The 22,460-nt window shown below is 41.8% G+C and overlaps 1 protein-coding gene across 27 annotated transcripts in view; it reads left to right on the top strand.

Annotated features, from left to right (window-relative positions):
• Positions 1–19,203, top strand: part of LOC118086527 (lethal(3)malignant brain tumor-like protein 4) — a 60,818-nt gene extending 41,615 nt beyond the window's left edge. For 7 of the 27 annotated variants that reach the window (XM_088672461.1, XM_060275736.2, XM_088672460.1 and 4 more), the window contains 7 exons: positions 1,605–1,719; positions 1,821–1,920; positions 4,315–4,479; positions 5,105–5,242; positions 5,762–5,823; positions 7,313–7,479; positions 12,802–13,098. In XM_088672461.1, coding sequence (XP_088528587.1) covers positions 1,605–1,719; positions 1,821–1,920; positions 4,315–4,479; positions 5,105–5,242; positions 5,762–5,823; positions 7,313–7,479; positions 12,802–12,996 — 942 coding nt within the window. In that variant the 3' untranslated portion in view covers positions 12,997–13,098. Of the gene's footprint in view, positions 1–1,604; positions 1,720–1,820; positions 1,921–4,314; positions 4,480–5,104; positions 5,243–5,761; positions 5,824–7,312; positions 7,480–12,801; positions 13,102–17,420 lie in introns of those variants that run through there. The other 20 variants (XM_088672473.1, XM_088672463.1, XM_088672472.1 and 17 more) reach the window with 6 other exon arrangements.
• The last annotated feature ends 3,257 nt before the right edge of the window (positions 19,204–22,460 follow it).

Below are 22,460 nucleotides of genomic sequence, written 5' to 3'. Positions count from 1 at the left end.
TCCATACCTGCCAAGTTCCTGCCGGAGAAATAAGGGATCGGACCGGAAGTAGAAGACCGGAAGTAGTGCTGCCGCCATTTTGGAACTGGGCGGAGCATGCTCAGAAGTGACTTTTGATGCTGCTCTGCCCAGTTCCAAAATGGTAGCCGTGCCAGAAGTTGCACTGCAGCCATTTTGGAACTGGGCAGAGCAGCATCAAAAGTCGCTTCTGAGCATGCTCCGCCCAGTTCCAGAATGGCCGCCGCGCCAGAAAACGTTTCTGCGCATGTCCAGAGACTCCAGACATGCGCAGAAGGAGCCTCCCCCGCCGGTAAGTAAACCGGGGGAAAAAAACACCTGTTTTTTTCAGCTGGGAACAGCTGGGAAAACGGGGGTTTTCCAGGGAATACAGGAGACTTGGCAGCTATGGTCCCATCCCTTGTTGTTTAACGTCTAAGTGGGGTCCTAAATAGTTTTGGAGCGTGTAACCAGTATGCTGATGACACACAGCTCTGTTTCTTCTTTTCATCTTCTGCAAGGGAGGCAGTGGATGTGCTGAATCAGTGCTTGATTAAGACTGGATGAGAGCAAATAAACTGAAACTTAATCCAGTGAAGTGGGTGCTTCCTCTGTCTGGCTGAGTGGTGTGCAACCTGCTCTAGATGGGATCACACTCCTTTTGAAAGAGCACGTTCATAGTTTGGAAGTTGTATTGGTTGCATTGCTGTCACTTGAGACACAGGTTGCCTCAGTGGCGGCATGGTGTTCCTTCCTCCAGCTTATGCTGGTGGCCTAACTATGACCCTATCTGGACAGGGATAACATGGCCACAGTAATCTATGCTCTGGTAACCTCAGGATTGGACTATTGCAATGCAATTTACACGAGTCTGCCTGTGACATTTTATTTACTGGCTTTGTGTATTTATTAACTACAGGTGTATACTGCCTTTTACACATATCTTCTCAAAGCTGTTTTAAATTCAGTACATAAAATGATAAAACAGTTTCACAAATGATTCAAAAGCAATTCAGACTTATTTCCATGGAGTACAGTGGCTACTAGTCCTGATGGTTATAGCAACCTCCAAGTTCAGAGGCAGTATGCCGCTGAATACCAGTTGCTGGGGAGCAACAACAAAAGAGGGCTTCTGCCTTCATTTTCTGCTTGTAGACTTCCAGAGGCTCCAGTAGGAAACAGAATTGTAGACTAGATGTACCAAAGGTATGATTCAGCAGGGTTCTTTTGTTCAAAAAGCACACATCCAGGTAAATCCCTGGTTGGGGGAGAGTTTCACTTTTGTCTAAAGCAAAACTAAGGAAGATCAAAAGACTCTCAAGGGAATGTATTCCACAGCTCCAGAGCCACAACCAAAAAGATTCTGCTCCTATTAGAAGCTCTTAGAGTTGTTACAAGAAACATTATCTTATGATAATGAAAATGAAATAGAGATGATGAAGCTGTTAAGAGGTACGGATATGAACATGCATAGAAGAATAAATAGACAATGTACGTAAATGTAAATTTTAAAATGCAATTAAAATTAATTTTAAAAGGGGGGAAAAGAAACATTATCTTACGACTTTCATTCTTTCTTCCTCCAATATGGGTTTCCTCCTCTTTAGATACACTTTGATGGCTGGGACCACAGTTTTGATTTCTGGGTTGATGCTGACAGTCCAGACATTCACCCCATGGGCTGGTGTGCAAAAACTGGACATGCCTTGCAACTCCCACCAGGTGAGACAAAGAATAATGTTGTAGTTTCTTTCTCCCCTCCTTACCTAATTATTTAAAACAAGACTTTGAAATCTATTCCTGAACAAGTTTTGTTTTTCTAGGGACTGCGGACCCATCAGGGGCAGTAGGACAGGGATGCCCTACTCCTGGTTGTCAGGGATTGGGTCATGTCAGGGGACCCAGATATGGAACGCATTACACGTACGTGTGCCCAAGAGTTATGGGGTAATTGCCAGCAGATTGAAGGGCAATGTGTATCAGTTGCCCAGCACCTGTTTATCAAGTAATGCAGCTTCAGTGAACTACAAATATGAATGCGTGTCTCAGTTATAAAATGCTGTGCTTGTAGCTCCCTCTTGTGCTTTGTATTTGGCTTCACTGACAAGCTTTATACTGACACCACAGAAAAGTAGCATCAGAACCTGGCTACATATTACAGCTTACTCACATGAGAAGAGGCAGCTCTAGCGGTTTAGAATCTCATGGTTTCGTTTCCAAAACTTTGCCAGCAAGAAGGGAAAGTTGGAGTGGCTTGAAGAGGTGTCCTTCAACATTCTCAACCCACCCAGGAGAAAGTTGAGACAAAGGAGCAAAGAACAGCTCCTTAGCTTGGGAAATGAATTGTGTTTCATAGCTGGCTATGTGTGTATGTTTAGGATTTCCAGTGTTTGTTGGGCAAAAAGCCATTAAATTGCTTCTCCCCAATAAACTCTGTAAGATTTAAAAATTAATAAGGCAAAGTCAGGACTCCCTCTTTTAAGCAAGGAGCTGTTTTACTACTTTGATTCATTGACACTCTCATAAGTCTTTCTAAACATGAAACTAAAACCAAGCTATGCAATGGAATTCTTGCCGTTAAAATAGCTGACTGCAAATATAGGCTCTGGCTTTCTGCGTAATATTTCCTACATAAAAAAGAGAAGATTCATAGCCTGCTTCCTCATGAATTTCAGGATTCGTAAAGGCCTCCAGAGTGCTCCTTCCTGTTCTGTGCCACTAAGCTGGTGCGGGATTGCATATTAGAATGTTCCCCCATGTTAAAAACTCCTAGATTGTAAAAAGGTAGCATATTGGGATAAGGAGATTGTTTTTTCCTTCCTCCAGCCTTCTCCCTTGATGTGCTAACTGGCTGTTTAGAGGAAGCTCTTTATGTGGCGGAACAAACATGATGCATATGTTTTGCGGAGTGACAATATTGTTGTTTTGTTGGTTTTAGTTATTTTGAATTTGTATACCCCCTCCACAGCAAAGCTCTCTGAGTGGAATTACATTAAAAATCATTTGAAATAATAATAAAAAAGTTTTCACCTGTCACCTGAAATCCAGAATGGAAGGTGTAAGTGAACTTTCTTGGACAGATAGTTTCATGGCTGATACATATATGCTGTCCTTTAATCCAAAGATCTCAGAGTGACAATAAACCAACAGTAAAACAACCAGGTTGGCATAAAATCAATCACACTTCCCAAATGCCTTTGTGAAAAGACACACTTTAAGCTGGCATCAGAATAACATCAACATAAATGTTTGTCAAATCTTAAGGTGGATGAGATTCCAGATATGGAAAGAGGTGTTTGTTCAAATAGGCAAAAACTTGTGTTTATTTTATTAAGAATTTTTCGGAGGGAGGCAAAGCTTGATTTACAGGAAGGAGAAAGAAACTTTTGTTTAAAGGGGTGGGGGTGGGGAAGAGTAACCAACCTAAGTTTTCTCAGACCTGTATAATAAATATGGTCCCAGTGTCCAGAACAAGTGATGTAATTCTATTGGAAGACTAGGTCGGCCTTGAGAATCTTAGCCATTGAAAAGGCCTCCGAAATGTAGGCATTTTGTAGCAATTGCCTTTCTGTGTTTGTGCCAGCTCACATCCCCACCTGCTCATTTTGCTTCCTTCTTTAATTTGTGTGTTTATTTTTATTTCTTTATTTGTAAAATTATTTATATTCCACCTTTTGGGGCATAGCCCATCAAAGGTGGCTCACAATATCATAAACTGATGATTAAATACAGTGGCTGAAAACATGGACAAAGGCAGCAGCATTAACAATTATTACAAGGGTAGTTAAAACAGAGGCTAAGAAGCAACTATGCAGAGCTACATTTTGAAACAGTTCCAAAGCAAAAGCCTTTAGGAAAAGGCAGTTATAAAAAGATGGGTGTTTTTTTTAAAAGATTTGTTCTTTACATTAAGTCACTCTTCTCTTGAGCTGACCCACCTTACCCCCTGCCTCTGGCTAGCTTTTTTTGTGCCCTGTTTGCTGAATTCTGGGCAAGAGTTTACTTTCATTCATGTTGCCCCAAGCTCATTCAGCTACTCAGTGTTGTTGAAGAGCAGTCATTTTGGCAGCTAATGTCCTTCCCTCCTCCTTTCGCTGAAAACTGCATCTCTCTGCAGAATTTCTGTTTTAGCCTGTGGCTGCTAAGCATTTACTTCCCAGGAGCCTTTATCTTACATGCCTGCCATTTGTTGCTCTTGCAGAGTTGCTGTATTATACCACTTTGCTAGTTAGTATAATAGGCCTTGGAGGGAGAAGATGGAACAATTGGGTTGCATAATATTTTTCTTGTGGAAACATTTTTCTGCTTTTGATGTAGATTAGTTGGCTGCCCATATTCTGAAATCAATCGCAGCAGGGAGAGTTCTTTACAAGATCGTCTTGGTGGAGAAAAACCTTCACCCAGCACTAGTGTTCAGAAGCCCAAGAAACCTGAGACTTCTGCAAGACTTACAGACCTTCAGGAAGACTCTCCACAGTCCAGGTGAACTTTTAACTAAACCTTAAGGTCTACTACAATATTGGGCACATTTATTAAGCTACTCTTGCACTGGTCTTGCTTTCCACTTGCCCCAGCCCTATTCTGCCTCTGCCACACCCTACAATTACATTCTAAGGCCCTTCTCTGTGTGCGGCTTCCAAGAAAAGTTGGGAGAATGGCAGCAAGAGAACAGGCCTTTTCAGCAGTAGTCCCCACATCTGTGGAACACTCTCTCCAGAGAAGCTTGCTTGGTGCCAATATTGTGATCTTTTTGGTGCCTGTTCTCTCAGGCACTTGAGCAATGATTCTGTGTTGGTTTTGTGGCCTTTTCCTGACAGCAGTTGTTGTTAATGCTGTTGCTGGGTTGGGAAAGTTTCTTGTTTTGTGACTGATTTTGGTGGGGAACCTTTTTGTGTATTTTTAATTGCCCCACAGAACTTAATTAAAGTCACTGACATTGGAGCTATTCCTATCCGCATCACCGCATCCTAGGCTTTATCTGCACAATCCAGGCTTTATCTGCACAATCACAACCCTTAATTTGTGAGGATTTGCCCTGAGTTCTAATTCATGGCTAGTTGGGAGTGTTGGGAAGTGGTTTTTATAGGCATAAATATTGTATTCTTAGTAGAAAATCATCCACACAAGATGGGGAGAGATCGGGACGGAGCAGTGTCCACAGTCTTTCTGAGCAGTCTGAGACCAGCCAAGAGAAGGACTCAGTGGAAGGGGAATCGTCTGCTGTTACTAAAATCAAATCAAAAGGGTAAGCAAAGTTGTTCAACTTGTCAAACCTACTCCTAATAAAGTTTCCCACTTGGACCATTTCATTTCATGCCATTTCATTTTGAAGTGAAGGAAAAATGTTGGGATACTGACTGCAGATGCAAGGGTAGCTTTCAAGGAGAATTAAACAAATTCATGGAGTATCAATAAATGTACCTGAACAATTCCAAAATCAGTTAAAAGTAACTGAGTCAGTTTCCAAACCATCTTTTTACATTACAATTGAGTGATCCTCAACTGGCACTGGACCCAACAATTTCTATTCCAAAGGGGTTAGTTAGCCTGTGGCAGCATACACTTAATAAGTTTTAAAGGCTAGCATGTATTGTGACATAAACACTTGTAAATCAGAGCTCATTTTATCAAATGCTGGCTAAACATGCTACAAAAAATATTTAAAAGTCTTTTATTCAGCTCCGTGATTTAAGCTTTCTTTGGATAAGCAATTTTGTCTCTTCTGTATAATTGTTTGCCTTACTGCCCAAATCTGTGTTTTCAGGATTGGTTGTTCACGTAGCTATATACAGCTCCAGCTAGTGAAGCAGGATGCTGATGGAAGAGGTTAGTTAATTTTGTGTTTGTGCTTTTTAAAATCATTGAAACAGTTGTGGAGTTACTGGAAATTTGGTCATGAAAATTATATATTTTGCTAAATGGGTGGTTTCAATGATAAGGTGAAACTATTTGTTTTGATGTTTGCTGCCGCTTACATTTCTCCCACCTCTTTCCCTCTCGCAAACCTGTTAAAATGAAGGCTAATTGTTCCTGCAGAGATCAGATTACTCATTGGAGAGCCATAAGTGTTCCATCTCTTTCCACTGACCACTGGTCAATATAACAGGTGCAATCCACAGGGAGAGCTGCCTTCACTAGAGAGATTTCCCTGCTTCAGTTCAGAAAAATCTACGATCCGTATAAAAAAGTGAGGGCCCACAACAAAAAAGTAGTGTACCCCCAGCCTGTAATTGCTCATCTTCTAGCAAGCTTATAGCACTAGCTCACAGAGGAGAGGTTTCAGGAAGTAGGAAAGGAAGAGGTTATAGCTCCCCCTCCTTTCTCACCCTTCCAAAAACTTCAACTGCTTGTGCGGTAACAGCACTAAAAGGCTTTATTGTTATGCATTTGGGGGAGGGATCATGTTGTTTCCCTGACAACCTCCTTGTCAAACGCAGGGAGGGAAGTTGTACAATCTCATCATAAGCAGCCCCTTTGAGCCCTAGTATTCCTCAATCATTTTTAAACTAGGGGAGGAGTAAGAACACAGCATTTCACAGACTGTTCAGTCCTTGCTCTCTTATAAGCAGTATATCTTACGGTAGTTATTTGAAAATGCCACTAGATGTCACTACAGACCTTTACAATAACAATCACTTAAAAGGTCCTGGTGTTTTGAAATACCTTTCTTTTTGTGTCTGTGTCCCAGTGGAGGAGGGGGAGCAGCAAACATAATTAGCTAATGTTGTTAACCCAATAAATCATGCTAATGTTGTTAATCAAAGAAATTGTGCCATGCCATGTTAATCAGTGGCTCCAGTATATGCTGCATAGATAGCCACAAATCTTTACTGCACCATGACACAGCATTAATCAGATCATCTTATATATATGAGAGGGATAGAGAGGCAGGCAGGCAGGAGACGTTTTCTTGTTCTTAATGCCTCTATTGTTTGACAAATGGAGACTGATACTAACGTCTGGAAAGAACTGCCAACCTTCCTGACCTTGGAGTCATCTCTCCAGGGATGTGACCAGTGCCTGTCATTATCTTGTATGCAGAGTGCTCTGAACAGGCTGGATACAAACTGTAAGCTGGAATGGTGCCATTAATTTCCATCTGAAGATGCAGTTACCCAACCTCCTCCTCCCTGGCAATCCCTCCTGTGTTAGCATCGGGGCATCTCTTCCCTAAGAGCATCTGTAACAGCACAGGGCTTGCTTCTTTACCTTTTTTGGGAGGGATGCTCTGAGCACATCCAGCCCTGCACTTCTAAATTGCACCTGAACAAGGACTGACTCATCTTCTTTCCTTCCCTGCCCTCCCTCTTCCCAGACACAGCATTTGCTCTGCAGCAGGCCCTCCACCAGTCTATCTTCATGCCTTCCCTTTCTGCAAACCCTACCCACCGCCTCCATCTCTGCTGGGAGCAACACTGCAAGCTGCTGCCGGAGGTCTCTGGCCTCACCGCCAAGAATGTGGCCAAATGGAGTGTTGAAGAGGTGAGTTGTGCTTCCTGATTCCACCCCCCATCTAATTGGAAAGCATTTTTAATACAGTGGCAGTGATTCTTTTCTTCCTCTGCTTTACAGCTGTGGCTAATTCAGAACTTTAGATCAAGACACATAGATTTGCACTGATCCTTCCTTGTGCAGCCATGCCACTTTTACCAGCTGCCCCCTTTGGGGCCTCTTTCGACAATGGCCTTTTCTGTGCTTGTCTGCTGCTGACTCACTTTACATTGCAATTGTCCTGCGCATGCTTGCATGACTGTGGCACAGAATACCCCCACAGTTTGCATGATTGCTAACAGACAGACCCATTCTGTTGAGACTATGGGTTTATAGTCAAAAGTAATGTTGTGCTTTGCTGCAAACTAATACGTTTTCCCTGCAGTCAGGGATTGAGTGACACAGCATATCTGAGCCGTGTGCTGTACATTTGCACCAGTTGCCTTGGGAGTTAGCAATCGCTATACCACAGGCTGAAAGTGGCAAAGAGTGGTTTTGTTTGAGTTTATGAGAGTGGGTAGATGAAAGTCCATTTGGTTTGATGGTCACTTGGCCCTATTTTGAAAATGTATAAATTATACTTTTTTCAAGGGTTATGCTTCATAGTAGTTGCAGTAGTTGTTCCTGTAAAATTTATTAATTTATGCTTCAAAATTTGAAGATGTTTGATATCATGAAAGACTGACACTTCAAAAGTTTGAGCCAAATGTTACTACTTTATCATTGACATGTTGTTATGATTATTATTTTGATTTATACAAATATATGAAGCCGTCTTATACTGGGTTTTTAAATACACACACACACACACACACACACACACACACACACACACACACACATATATATATATATATATATATATATATATATATATATATATATAATATGATGTGCCATTACATGAACGAGACTCGAGTTCACACATTCCCCTTTCTTGCTCCAGCAAGGCCATGAGGAGGAGATATAAAGCTTTCATAGAAACATAGAATTGCAGAGTTTGAAGGGGTCCTAAGGGTCATCCAAACCAACCTCCTGCAATGCAGGAATCCTGTCCACAGACATCCCTGGGTGGGCTCGAACCGCCAACCTTCTGGTTAACAGCCAGATGCACTGACTCATTATGCCACATTCAGTATTACGCCATACCCTCCAGGTGCTGTTGTGCTGCACATTTTGTCGTCACTGACTATTGGCCATGCTGTCTGGGGCTGATGGGAATTGGAGTCCAATGCCCGGAGGGCACCATGTTGGTCACACCTGGGCTTTATTAAAATAAAACAAAATTTATTAAAATATTTTTTATTAAAATAAACCAAATGAGTATGCTCTTGACTGCCATAGTTCTCCTTCCTAGGCCAGAGAGTAATTGTTGTGAGTATCCCTCTCAGTCTTTTTTAGCCAAAGAGAGGCAGCTGCAGTAGAACTGTAGCTTTCATTCTGGCCTAAGCCCCTATACATCAGTCGGTCAAGCATTGCAAAAATATAGAACTGCAGGTGCAGATTGCTTCACAGTCACATAGTGGTCCTTATTCTGGCCTGGAGAAAGAGAGTGAGGTGACTGGAGCTTGAAATATTTTGATTGGGAGGAGGCGATTACTTCTTTGCATAGGATAGAGTGCATAGTTAAATTGTGGAACTCACTCCTGCAGGAGGCAGTGATGGTACTTAGGTGGCATTAAAAGAGGATTGGACAGATTCATGGAGGATGAGGCTAGCAATGGCTATGAGCAATGATGGCTATGCTCTGCCTCCGTAGTAATGTTTCAGAATAGCAGTTGCTGGAAGCCACAGGAGGCAAGTGTGCTCTTGGGCTCAGACCCTGCCTGCAGGTTTCCCCCAAGCATTTGGTTGGCTACTGTGAGAGTAGGATGCTAAACTAGAGAGGGCCATTGGCCTGATACAGCAGTTTCTTGTGTTGTTATGAGTGGGGAACACTTGCTTGTCCAGCTTAAAGCCTCTTCGACTAGTTTGACTACTGAAGGAGAAAAGCTATGTATGCAGAATACAGCTCTTGACACAACACTATAAAATAGTTGAGCTCTTTTTAAAATTGCTGATCAAACAATAATGATAATATTCTTTCTGCCCACCATGCTTCCTTAATCCAGTTAAACTCTGTAATTGCAGGGGGAGAATATTAAAGCCACTATCATGCTTCATTTATTTTCTTCACCTTAAATATCCTTGAGTTTATCTGTATTTTGGAGAAAAATATCTCATTCCAATGTCAAAATCCTGGCTGTAGAACTACTACTTAGTGGGTCTGAGTGCACAGACATTCCCTAGCCAATCATCAGCCTAGGATAGGAAATGAAATTTATTGGTATGCGGCACTTAATTTGCTTATCACAAATGCTGTAAGCTCAGAAGGAACAGCACTGTGAAATCATTGGGGAACTGCCCAACTTGCATCTTGATCTTACGCATGTTTTCTCAGATGAAAGCCTCACTAGGTTCAATGGGGCTTTCTCCCAAGTAAGAGACAAAGGCTGCAGTTCTGTGCTCATTAGTATTTGAATACTGAATGTGTCATAGTGGTAGTGGAAGCAGTAGTGCTTCTGAATATCAGTAGTGCTGCTGTGTTCAAATCCTGCTTACAGGTTTTCCACAGGCATCTGGTGGGAAACCTATAAGCAGGATGCTAGACTTGATTGGCTATTGGCCTGATCCAGCAGCCTCTTTTTGTGTTCTTCATAACATGGGCAGAACTGAACTTTGTTTATGAACTTAAAATTGGAACAAGGAACCCACAGCCTCTGTAAAAAAAGAAAAGAAAATTGAGGGGGGGGGGCTCCAGCATTAAGTAGTAATAGTAATGAAACCAAAGAGGATATTTTAAATTTAATTTTAGGAAACTGTTGCAGAAGTAGGAGTGTTTCTCCTTCAATGCAGAATCTCAAGGAAAGGCTCGTTTTGAATAATCTTTACCCTCTAGTGAATTCTTATCATTTGAGTGTTGATTATTTCTCAAATGCTTCTTAAAATGTTTTCCAAATGTAACTGGCTGGGAGGGTGATTTTGTATCATGTGTGACAGTTTTATCTCCCTTTTAGTTAATCCTGCAGAAGAAATTAATACATGGATGGGAATCCTGTCCAAAGCTTAGCAAGGCTGGTTCCTCTTTGCAGAATTTCAAAACGACACTGTCAAATCCTACTTTCTTTTGTGCATTTTTTTACTGCAAACAAACATAGTTCAAAGCGTTTGCTGGGTGAACTGAGGGTCTTTTACAATAGTGGCACCATCTGCAGTGCAATGGGATGTGTTTAACAATGTCCAAATTCCTAGGTTTCGCCTTCCCACACCTTAAGCATATGGTGGAAATTACCCTTAGCAGTATCCATCGGAATTTAATCTGATCTTGCCCAGCTAGGAGCAACTTTTCATCTCTATCCTTTTCCCTACATGGACCTCCTCCTGGGACCATTCTTTATTCTTTTGTGCATGTTGCCATTCATACAAGGAAGGCTGAGGCAACTTTGGATACAGCCCCTGAGAAGGGGCTCTAACTCCATGGCAGAGCACATGCCTTGCATGCAGAACATCCCATATTTAATCCCTGGCATTTCCAGTTTAAAATGTTCAGGTTGTAGGTGGTATGAGAGACCCCTGCAGGAGTCCCTGGAGAGTCTTCATTAGTCACAGAAAGCTGTGCAGTTCTAACTGGACAAACAGTCTGACCTGGTGTAAGGCAGCTTCGCGTGCTTAATCATCCCACATTGCTGTCATTACTGTATCAGCTGGAGTTGCAGGTTTTTACTGTATCTTAGGATGAGGCCTGCTTTCTGGCATGGTCTAATTCAGGGGTCAGCAAACTTTTTCAGCAGGGGGCCGGTCCACTGCCCCTCAGACCTTGTGGGGTAGCAGACTATTTGGGGGTGGTGGTGGACGAATTTCTATGCCCCACAAATAACCCAGAGATGCATTTTAAATAAAAGGACACATTCTACTCATAAAAACGCATCCACGGGCCAGATTTAGAAGGCGATTGGGCCAGATCCGACCCCCGGGCCTTAGTTTGCCTATCCATGGTCTAATTCTTGTAATGCCAACGTAAGGATATGCATAATAAACTAGGAAGGATCTTGTGCAAAGAAACGTAAGAGAGGAATTTATATTCATATGGGCAGTATACTTTTCTTATGCAAGCTGAGAGGCAAGGAGTTAGATAACCTATGGTATATAAAGGAGGAAATTGTTTCTGACAGTGTCCCTTGTAACTATTTGTCCTTTGGTATTGGTGATAGGAATGTCACATCTGTAACAGCTCAAGGTCTGTATAATAGAGTTAATCCCTTCAGGGAACATGAGGTTACTGAAAAATTGCTGGATCAGGGCATGTTTTATTTTTTTTGGGGGGGAGCTATACAAGTTGAGAGTTGTAGTAAAATTTATACACTCCTTCCATTTTCTCCGATCTTCTGTCTCTTAGGCCCCAGACCATTGTAAAGATAGCCTGGCCTACACATGCAACAGAATGAGCTGGTAGAATACATTCTATTGCTACTCACGATAGGTGGGTGGGGGTGCCACTTTTGTACTCCCCCCATGAAAAGCTTTCAGAAAGAAAATTAGCAAAGCAGGGAGTGGATTAGGTTAAAAGCTTTTTCCTTGATTATTTTAAATATTTTCTACAGGGAGGTGTTTTTTCCAATGGGGAGCACTCAAAAATGGAATCCCATGCCCCCTCACCTGCAACTTGGAAGTGGTTAAGTCCATTCAGCTACCTCAGGATCCTATCTCATTCTGCTGTATGTGTAAGCCAGGCTAATTATTCCTGGATTGATAAGGCTTCGTTGCTTCAAATTCATTATTTGTTTTTAAACTCATCCTCATGATGTTTCTCTTTGTGTTGCAGCTAATCTGCACCTATAGGTATCTGTAGTCCAATATATGTGTCCCGGCATCCTCTGCCAGAAAGCAAAGGATCCAGGAGCACACCTCTTTGACCGCATGCTGCTTTGCTGGTGTGCACCCATGCGCAATTGAGTTGGCCCTAAGTTTGTCTACCTTCAAGGCTTCTTTCCTTAGTGCTTGCTACGCTTCTTGTCTGTCCTGTATTATTGTACAGATCTACGTCAAACCTTATATCAACTCCAGTGTTGTTGTTTTGTATAAAAAAAATGGAAATAATACAATAATTAATTCCTATCATCTCTTGGTTAGATACAAAGAAAGAAAAATCTTAATTTTCGCAATATTTTGTTCAAATGAATGAAAATATGTTTTTTTTAGACAGGACTTCTTTTATTATTAGGTTGCCGGGCCGCCCTTTAATAATTCTGCCTGTTATTTCCAACACTTCATTAGGTGGCTGGATTTGTCCAGCGTCTTCCTGGTTGCAAGGATCAAGCTGCACTCTTCCGACAAGAGGTAATCCAGTGCTGTCTATGTAATGCTAATGGCAGGCTACGTCATCTTGCTATCTGTTCCATTTGGATAATTTGTGGCACTTGGAGGGGGATACTGAGAAGAAGAAAAATCAAAACAAGGCACCAAAGTTAGCCACATCAAGTTCTGAGAAAATTCTCATTCCACAAATGCTTTGTATTGTGGAAATTAAGTAGATTTGCATATTCTGGTCTTTCTGCATAATTCTGCTTTCTTACTCATTGGAGGAAGGTGTGATACAGAGCAGGGCTAGCTAACATTATGCCATTCCAAAGCTGGGGGACTATACATCCCACCATCCCTGAACCATGCTAGCAGGGACTAATGGGAGTTGGAGTCCAACAGCATCTGGAGAGCACCATGTTGGTGAGTACTGGCACCTTTCTTTCTAGAAGAAAAGCACTGCTCATCTGGCATGTAGTGGATAGGTTTCTGATCAGGCTGAAATTAAACCAAATTGAAGAAATATCCTCTCTGCGAGACTTTGGCTAAGAAAAATATGTTGGTGACAGAATTGCTGAAATCTGCTTTAATAGTCCATTAGCAGCAGTTGAGCTGCCCAGACACACCATATTTAGGTACATAATTCTAGAGATGGTAAGCTGCTGTGCTTTTATTTTAATTTTTATTTACTAAATGGCCATAGTTGATGTGAGAACAAATTGTGCAAGCTATGTAAAAAGGTAGCCAAATAGATTGGGTAAAGCTGCAAGTGATCTGCAGCAAGAGAATTATGCCTGTATGGGGGCCAACAGTCTGAAGAGATCTTTCTGAAACTGAATAGCATGGTAGTAGTTCGAACTGAAAGGAATGAAAGAATCCCAAAGCTTTCTGCAGTGTTTTCTCAATATGAGTAGAACTTGATCAAACATTCATTCTTTGTTTCTGAACACACACATTTTCTTAGAATCATAGAATTGTGAAGTTGGAAGGGATCCCAGGGGTCATCTAGTCCAACCCCCTGCAATGCAGGAATCTCAGCTAAAGCATCCATGACAGATGGCCATCCAACCTCTGCTTAAAAACCTCCAAGGGAGGAGAGTCCACAACCCCCTGAGGGAGACCATTTCACTGTCGAACTGCTCTTATTGTCAGAAAGTTTTTCTGTATGTTTATTTGGAATCTCCTTTCTTGTAACTTGAAGCCATTGGTTCAAGCCCTACCCTCCAGAGCAGGAGAGAACAAGCTTGTTCCCTCTTCCATGTGGTAGCCCAGGCATTCCCAAACTTCGGCCCTCCAGATGTTTTGGACTACAATTCCAATCATCCCTGACCACTGGTCCTGTTAGCTAGGGATCATGGGTGTTGTAGGCCAAAACATCTGGAGGGCCGCAGTTTGGGGATGTCTGTGGTAGCCCTTGAGATATTTAAACATGGCTATCATATCTCCTCTCAGTCTCTTCTTTTCCAGGCTAAACATACCCAGTTCCTTCGACCTTTCCGGACCCTTGATCATCTTGGTTGCCCTCCTCTGTACGCGTTCCAGCTTGTCAACATCCTTCTTAAATTGTGGTGCCCACAATTCTAGAAACCAGGGAGCTGGAGTATTAAGTGGCTTGCCAAAGGATAGTGTGGACAGAGAACTTTCTGACTCCTAGGCTGAAGCCTTTGATGCTGTACTGTACAATTAAATTAGCATCCTATTTAGCTGATTACTAGTTTCCAACTTTTTAAATGCAAGTCAAAACTTTTTCATCGATTTGTGCAAAGCTTTAATCCTCTTTAAATAAATTAGCATAAGCTATCATTTGGGGGGCATTAAGCTCTTGACCTTCATCATATTGAGCTGCAGTAGAATTTCACTGTGTGTGTGTTGGGCAATGGTTGTAGGGATACTTATATTTATATTAGGTCTACTGTTTTATATAAGCTCTTATATAATGAATTTTCATTGCTACTCTTCAAAGTCTTTTACATTGGGTATTTTTAAAATTTCTTCAGTATCATTTGCATCTTCCCATCTTTCCCACATATGGATGGAAAGTTGAGCTGGTAACTTAAAATATGTATTCGTACTCGATCTTGCTCAACTAAACCCCAATCGCACACTACCAGTTTTAAATTTGCAGTCTTTGAATATAACTCTTCATAGTCAGTGTATTAAAAGAAAGAATTGCTGAAGATGTTATTCTGTTGTACCTCTCTAATCATTCTCTTTTGGGTATCTAACCTGTCCTCATTCCACCAGGGCAAGGTGCAGCCCAATGGTAGTTAAACTATGCTGGTGCTTCCGCTGGTGGAAGACTAGTCACTGTTCTGTGCTTCCTGAGCAACAGTTCAACAGCACACTAGCAACATGCTGGGCTTATATAGCTCAGTTGGTAGAGCATGAGACTACCAGGGAGTTGCACCAGATGACCCTCATGGTCCCTTCCAACTCTACAATTCTATGACTCTAACATTACAAACCAGTCATTTGTTTTATTGTAAGCAATAGCCTTCAAAATATAGCATCAAACACACAAAGCATGCATTATTTAGTTACAGCAAATAAAAACTAACCACGGTGGAGAAGAAAAACAACAGGTCTTGGGTATTCTTCCTATCACCCCTACTGTCTGCTACATTCCTGTCTACAAAGCTCCTTCTAAGTTTAGCCACTGAAACCGCAAACGAAGCTGCTTTGAAAATTATGCATTTGTCTACATCATTTAACAAATATGTAAACTTAACACAGGAATGGTCAGCCTACTATTCTGGCCAGAAAATGGATCCAGCAATTCCTTACTAGGAGTGATTTAGGAACAAAACAGTCCATACATGAGCAGGCTCCTCAATAGCTGCTGGCCTACAAGGGCAAAGCTTTCCTTTACAAGTAGGGTTGCCATACATCCGGGATTTGGCTGTTGGAAACAGTATCTGGCCAGAAATCGCTTAAAGGTCCAGGAAAATTCGGACATATGGTGACCCATGTCAGAAGTGTAGATTTTGATGAATTTCCTTAAAAATAGCTCAAAAACTACTTTTTTCTTTTTGAGATCTTGTAAAAAAAGAAAGCTCAACCGCATGCACAAGGTGCATCACACTTCTGCCCTAACAATTCAAGATTCCATAGTTTGCATCTGAAAAGAGAGAGATAAGACTACAAGGAGGACAAATATAGCAAAAGCAGCAACCATTTCCCTGGACTCCTAAGCAATTGTACAACCACCGACAATTCACAATATGTCTTCTGGATAACATTCCTATCAACTCTACATAGAAAGCACCAATCAGCATCACAAATATAGAGCGTTAGCAGCACATGTACTAAGGTTGGAACAGGGTTGTTCATCTGTTAAATAATGAAAATTAGAAGATTTTATCCCTTCTACTAGAAAGCAGTCCTCTCCATTTCTGCATGCTGGCAGAGCTTGAGGTGAACTCTGCTTTTCGTTTCTTTTTGCTGCAGATAGAAGTCCCCCCCCCCAGTGGTATTCTTCCCCACCTTTTCCCCTGCAAGGTCCAACCATGGTCTGTCAGGAAAGCAAGGGGGTTATTGTTTAGGAGTAGTAACAGACACACCACCCGGTCACCTCAATGCAACACAGCCAAGTGGTGTGCGTAGTGAGGCACATCTGAAGAGAATTTTGTGTGACCCCATGTACAACCACCTTAAAGTTAACATAGTAATTTAGAGATGGGGAACCTTGGGCTTGGGGACCAAATGCAAGGACTCTTCCCATGCTTCTGGCTTGCCTGGATGGAGGAGAGAGGAGTGTGTTTAAAGCAAGCCTACTGTACAGAGGTACATTTCATATTCATTGCTCTGCCCACTTTTGCCTCTGGCCTGCCCACCACTGGTATATCATCCCTGGAAGGTCGCCCAGAAAGCATTGCACAGCCCTCAGGCTGAAAATGGTTCACTGCCCCTTGCAATAAGGGAAGGGCCTTGAGACTGTTTCAGCATATACCTTTATATATGAAGCACCATTTCTCTGTTGAATTGTAAAGTAAAAAAGCTTCTCAGACATTGGTTCTGTTCTTACTGGACACAAACCAAGCAATGTATGAAGCTCCCTTAAGCAGGGTGGAACTATTGGTGCATCTAGCCCAATCTTGTCTGCTTTGACTAACAACTGCTTTCGGGTCTCCGATATATAGAGTTCTTCCCCAGATCCTGCTTCAGCTGCTTTTGACTGGAGATGCCAGGAATTGAATGCGAAACCTATGGTGCGAAGGCATGTGAATGCTTGGACACTTCCCCACCACAAGAACTTTTTAAAGTAGCTGTTTCTATTCAGGCATTTAGAGTCTATAACAGGCATCCCCAAACTGCAGCCCTCCAGATGTTTTGGCCTACAATTCCCATGATCCCTAGCTAAGAGGACCAGTGGTCAGGGATGGTGGGAATTGTAGTCCAAAACATCTGGAGGGCCGGAGTTTGGGGATGCCTGCACTAAAGGATACTGCTTGGAAAAAGCTTACCAAGGGTGTAATGGATTATCCTATCAAATGTCATTCTTCGTGCCCTTCCCATGCTGTGTTAATTTTAAGCATATGGAAGCTGGATTGTCCCAGCTGTAATATTGACTTTCTTTTTATTTTTCCATCCACCAGCAGATCGATGGTGAAGCCTTCCTTCTCCTGAACCAGTCAGACATTGTTAAAATTCTGAGTATCAAGCTGGGACCAGCACTTAAAATATACAATGCCATCCTCATGTTCAAGACTGCAGAAGAAGACTGATGCAGCCCCTCCAGGACCAGTCTGAGCCAGGAGATCAGAGCTGGGAAAGGCCTTCAAAGAACAACTCAGCAGCAGAGATCCATGTTACTGAATACTGAGCAGGCTGGGACCTTGGAAAGGCAGTGGTCTAATTGCATTTCAGACTCTGGAACCTGCTGAAAGGATCCCAAAGAAGTACAATCCCTTCTGCCACTTGGAATGGATTTAGTGGCTTCCCTTCTAGGAAGAGATTATTAATTGTTGTTTTTTTCTAATTGAATATGGGTATGGTTAAATTGATCTTTTGTGAAGATCTTGATGATGCCTCCAGTTATAAGAGGAATCCCGGGTATTGCTGTTGGTGGGGAGCCAAACTGACTAACCTGTTGATTGTGCCTAAAAGAGAATCCAAGTTATCACTGATGTCTATGGCGACTTCTTTGTGTGCAGAACTTGGAGATAGGCTTTAAGGGAACAAGGAAAGAGACAGATTCTTCAAAGCACTGCTGTTGAAATCCTCATCAAACATCTGTGCTTTTTCCAAATTAGTTTTGAATTTTTATTCTCTTTCAGCTATTCAAGCACTGGCAATTATTATTTTGGTGTAGCAGGATTTGTCAGGGGGTGAGGAGTGCCAGGAATGAAGTCTGACTCCATACCATTGATTATCAAGCTATATTATACCTGCACTTCAAGTTGTGCAATTGCAGAGTTTAAGAGATGAAATGAAGATAGGTCTAATAAAGGCTATTGGAGATTGTTCCAACAGAAGATAAGTCAATCACGGGTGGAGGGCTCCCCTAACTGAACTGTAGGAAAACTTCTTGAGAGCCATAATGAAACTACTAGGGTATGTTTTAAATGTTTACATCCCCCTGTGGTTCAGTGCAAGGAAAGTTTAGGGGTGGCACATCCCCACTCTGAAGCATTTTGTTTTGAAACCACAGCTGGTTAATAAACAGGAGTATCTAGTGTGGACCAGTTAAGCACAAAGGAGCCAAATGTACAAGCTACTAAGGACTGCTGCCTTGCATCCTCCATTCAGTTCAGTAGTAGCCCCATCAAAATACAGTATAACTTGGGAAGGACACATGCTCTAATGTTCCTCCCTTCAGATGTGGAAGAGTTTATGAACTCTGTCATAGAACTCCTCTCTCTCTCTCTCTCTCTTGCATGCCCATCAAAGTTACCCCTCATTCACTGCCCTGGTGTTTAGCAGACAATAGAATCCCTTGGACTAGTGTCTCATCTAAAGCAAATCAAGCCACCTGTTTATTTAATGTCAAGCCATTTTTAGGGTTGATAAGTGTTTAAACTTGAGGGAGTAAAAGGGAACTTCTGTATAGCATAGCAAGGATACTGCTCTGTTGTTAGTGTCTTACATCATTGACATGAAGAATGTGAGCTGGCAAAGGATGCTCTTCCTATTGGTCAGTGGTGGTATGTCTTTCTTTCCTTATAACTTACCTTATAAGCAAATGTGTGACATTTCTGTGAAGAATGGTGTCAAGCTTTCCGTTACATCCACTTCACATACATCTCTCTACTTTTGATCTCCCAACTATTTAAGAGTCTCTGTAACCTTCCTAAAGTCAAGATGACATAAGACTTGTAAATAGTCCACAATCCAGGCTGCTGAGTCTGAACAGTATTTAATAAATCTGCAGAGGCAATATGTCTCATAGCTTTCTATTTTTGTATAAGAAGCTAAGGAGTTTAAGCCTTCTACATAGAAGAGCTATCATTGAAAGAGTGTGATAGAGAGAATCTCTATTAATACTTGAGAGAGACAACAGAAGACAGGATGCCACATGACTGTTGCAGTAAAGAGATATTCCATATAACTTTTATGATGCTGGGTAAGAGAGGCATTTTAAAAAAATATATAATCTAATTTTATAAGAGAGTATATTTTCCAAAGGACATTTTCATCTTAGTTTTCTCTATGTATACTTCTGGCAGATGAGAAGAAACAATGGGCACCTTTTGCAGGGCAAAATTAAGGCCACATATATGCAAATTATAACTGCAAGTTGCACATTCATGCAGTAAAACAGCCCAGGATATCTGTTAATTGCAAGCAGAACTTTTGAGGGAAGCACTCAGTCTAACTGGCGAGCAAGAAACATGGAAACAGGCTTCTTGGTTTCTTCTCTTGTTCTTGAACTGTCTCTCAGGGCAGCTGTGTACACCTTGTACTTTCTAAGCGCAGGAGCACTCCCACGGATCCCTCATACAATTGGAAATGTAGCATGGAAGTATCAATTAATGAAAAAATGTAAGGACTGCCTAGCTGCTCCCAGCGATCAGATCAAACACTCCTGTGTTTATCATGCAAGAGGAAAACAGCCCTTGATATGACTGACAAGATTCCGCAACGTTCTGCAAGTTACTTCTCTGCATAGATGTGAGGAAGGTTTGTTTGTTTTTGTAGGGCTCAGGAACCAAGTGCTAATTTATCCACCAAAAGGGGGCTTTAGGTTGAGGAATGCTTCCTGACTCACTTCTGTGGTCATTGCAGCAATGCAACCACGTGGCACAAAAACGAAATCCAGGTTCTTTGGCAAAAGAGTGTGCTTTCCAGTCGCCACACACCAAAACTAGTATATACTGAGCTTATACAGAAAACAAATGTAAAGGCGTCAACATCTTTAAAGAGGGATGAATGCAGCAGCCAGAATCTAGGTATAAAATTTCACCACACAAGAAGGGAACTGAATTGTTGGGGGGCTCTTAGACAGGTAGGGTAGGAGAAAACATGAACCTTTTTATGAAAAACAATTCACAAGACAGGATGGTGAGCAACAGAAGAAAAGAAAAGCCAAGCGAGAATAAACCAGAAGGATTTTGTTCTACTCTGCTGTTAGCCATAGTTTTGCAAAGTCAGACTTTTTAATCTGTTATTTAGTTGCTGCTCTTCTCATTTCTGTATAGAATTCAATTTACCCATATCTTTCCTATAACTCCTCTAGGCTGGAGCTGTCCTGCCAATGCACTTCTGGCACAGTGTAGAAGAAATCTTCTCCCAGGAGACACAACACGGAGAATAAGTTGCCACATTATTCTTAACCCCAATGGCCACACAGAGGAGATAAGAAGTGATGGCACTGTCCCTCTCCTTTTTATCTTTTCCTTTTTGTCAACCATTTGAATACATGCTATTAATCGTATATAAATACTAAGGTGGTTTCTTGTCAGGAAGGAAGTACACTGGAAGTGTATATTTAGATTGCATGTCTCTACTTTTAAAACTCATTTGAAGAAGTGGGGCGACCTAAAAGAGCTTTTTGATGAAAGCTGCTGCTGCTTCTTGTTTCAAAGGTTTTCATTTCATTTCAGTCAGACTGGATCTTTGTCTTAAAGAACAGCAATTTTTATTAATCCCTATGCATTCACTATGATACCTGTCACTCTGTAATAGACACAGTTTAAGGATTGCTCTTCATGAACTAGCAAAGCAAGGACAGAAGGTCTCATTTCTAAATATTTATGTAACTGGTGTATCATCTTCTGCCATTCTAGCTTTCTTTTAGAGAACCAAACTTGGTTTCTTCCTTTATCACCACCACCCCTTTTCCCCTCTCAGCAGGAAATCGTAGTTAGAAAATTTCCATGCCATCACAAGCTATCATCCTCGTAATCCGACAGTAGTAGATTTCAGCTCAGGGTAATGAATCATACCAGAAGCCGCACAGAAGCGCTCAGTGACAGTGATAGCCGGAACATTACAAGCGAGGAAGAAAAATATTCAGCCCAGGGGATAAGCGAGTTTGGCTGTGAGACTTCTTGCGTGCCGCTTCCATGCCTTGGTAAGGGATTTATGCCAGAGAAAGCTTTAAAGTTTTTGACATTCTCTCCATCATGTGATGATGAGCAAGTTTATTTTTGAAACACTGTTTTACTTGAATTAGACATGCATGCAAAAGCAGGGAAGCTCTTGGTGGAATTTTGATTTTCAGTGTTCAGAATTATTTCACTATTTTAAATCTTTCTTTCTTTCTTTTTTTAAGGCCTTGAAATGTTTGCTATTTTCCCCCCATCTGTGCATTGCTCTGAAGATGTGAATAAAACACATTGATTCAAAACGCCTGTTCTGACTTGGGCTTGTTCCATGGGATTCTCTGGTCTCTCTTTCCAGGTCTGGGCCATATTTTGAGTGACCTGACATCACTTTTCTGTATCAGTATTATCTCTACACTCCTTGTACTTCTTACTAGTAGAAATGCAAGAAGCAGGGCCAGCACTGGGGGCCAATATCCCCAGGTAGCTCCTGATGCCCCAACATTCAGCTGCAACTCACTAGCACCATGCATCACTGCTAACTTGCTAACACTTGCTTCCAACCTTCTGAAGCCACCAAGCAGTGAGTAGCAGCAGTTCCTGCTTCTCTGTTGGAAGCAGTGAAGATTTAACAGGCTTGTGGAGTGGGATAGCTCACTAGGGGCATCTTGCTGAGCACCCCCCCCAATGCACTGCTGCCCAAACCCTGGAGCCTGACCCTGAGAAGCAATATTGTGGTTCTCTAGAATAAGACAGCTGCCCAACAACACATTTTCAAAAGTTCCAAGTACATCTCAACAACAGCAGGGTGTGAAATTACAGGTTGTGCACTGCATGACCTCTTAAGTGTCCATGTGTGCAATTAAGATGTATCCAGCAATTTTAGATGTTTAGTTTTGAAATATGGTAGGGAGGGGGAGCTCAAACTAGCAAATATTTAAAAGGGAACACGCACACCAAAGGCAAGAAATGACTGTGTTTACCAAGAGCAGTTAACAGTTGTGGGGAACCTCAGGTCCATGAACCAAATAGTGCAGTTTGTTCTTTTTCTTTCTCTCTCTGCCTCTGCCTCTCCTATTTTTTTCTCTCTCTTTCCCCACCTCCACCCCCTCTGTACTTTAAACCGAACTTTGAAAGTGGCTAGCACAAAAA

Source organism: Zootoca vivipara, chromosome 6, assembly GCF_965207765.1.
Source record: "Zootoca vivipara chromosome 6, rZooViv2.hap1.1, whole genome shotgun sequence".
NCBI classification, from domain to species: domain Eukaryota; kingdom Metazoa; phylum Chordata; class Lepidosauria; order Squamata; family Lacertidae; genus Zootoca; species Zootoca vivipara.
The sequence above is the reverse complement of the archived record's forward strand: the minus strand, read 5'-3'. Positions and strand labels throughout refer to the sequence as shown.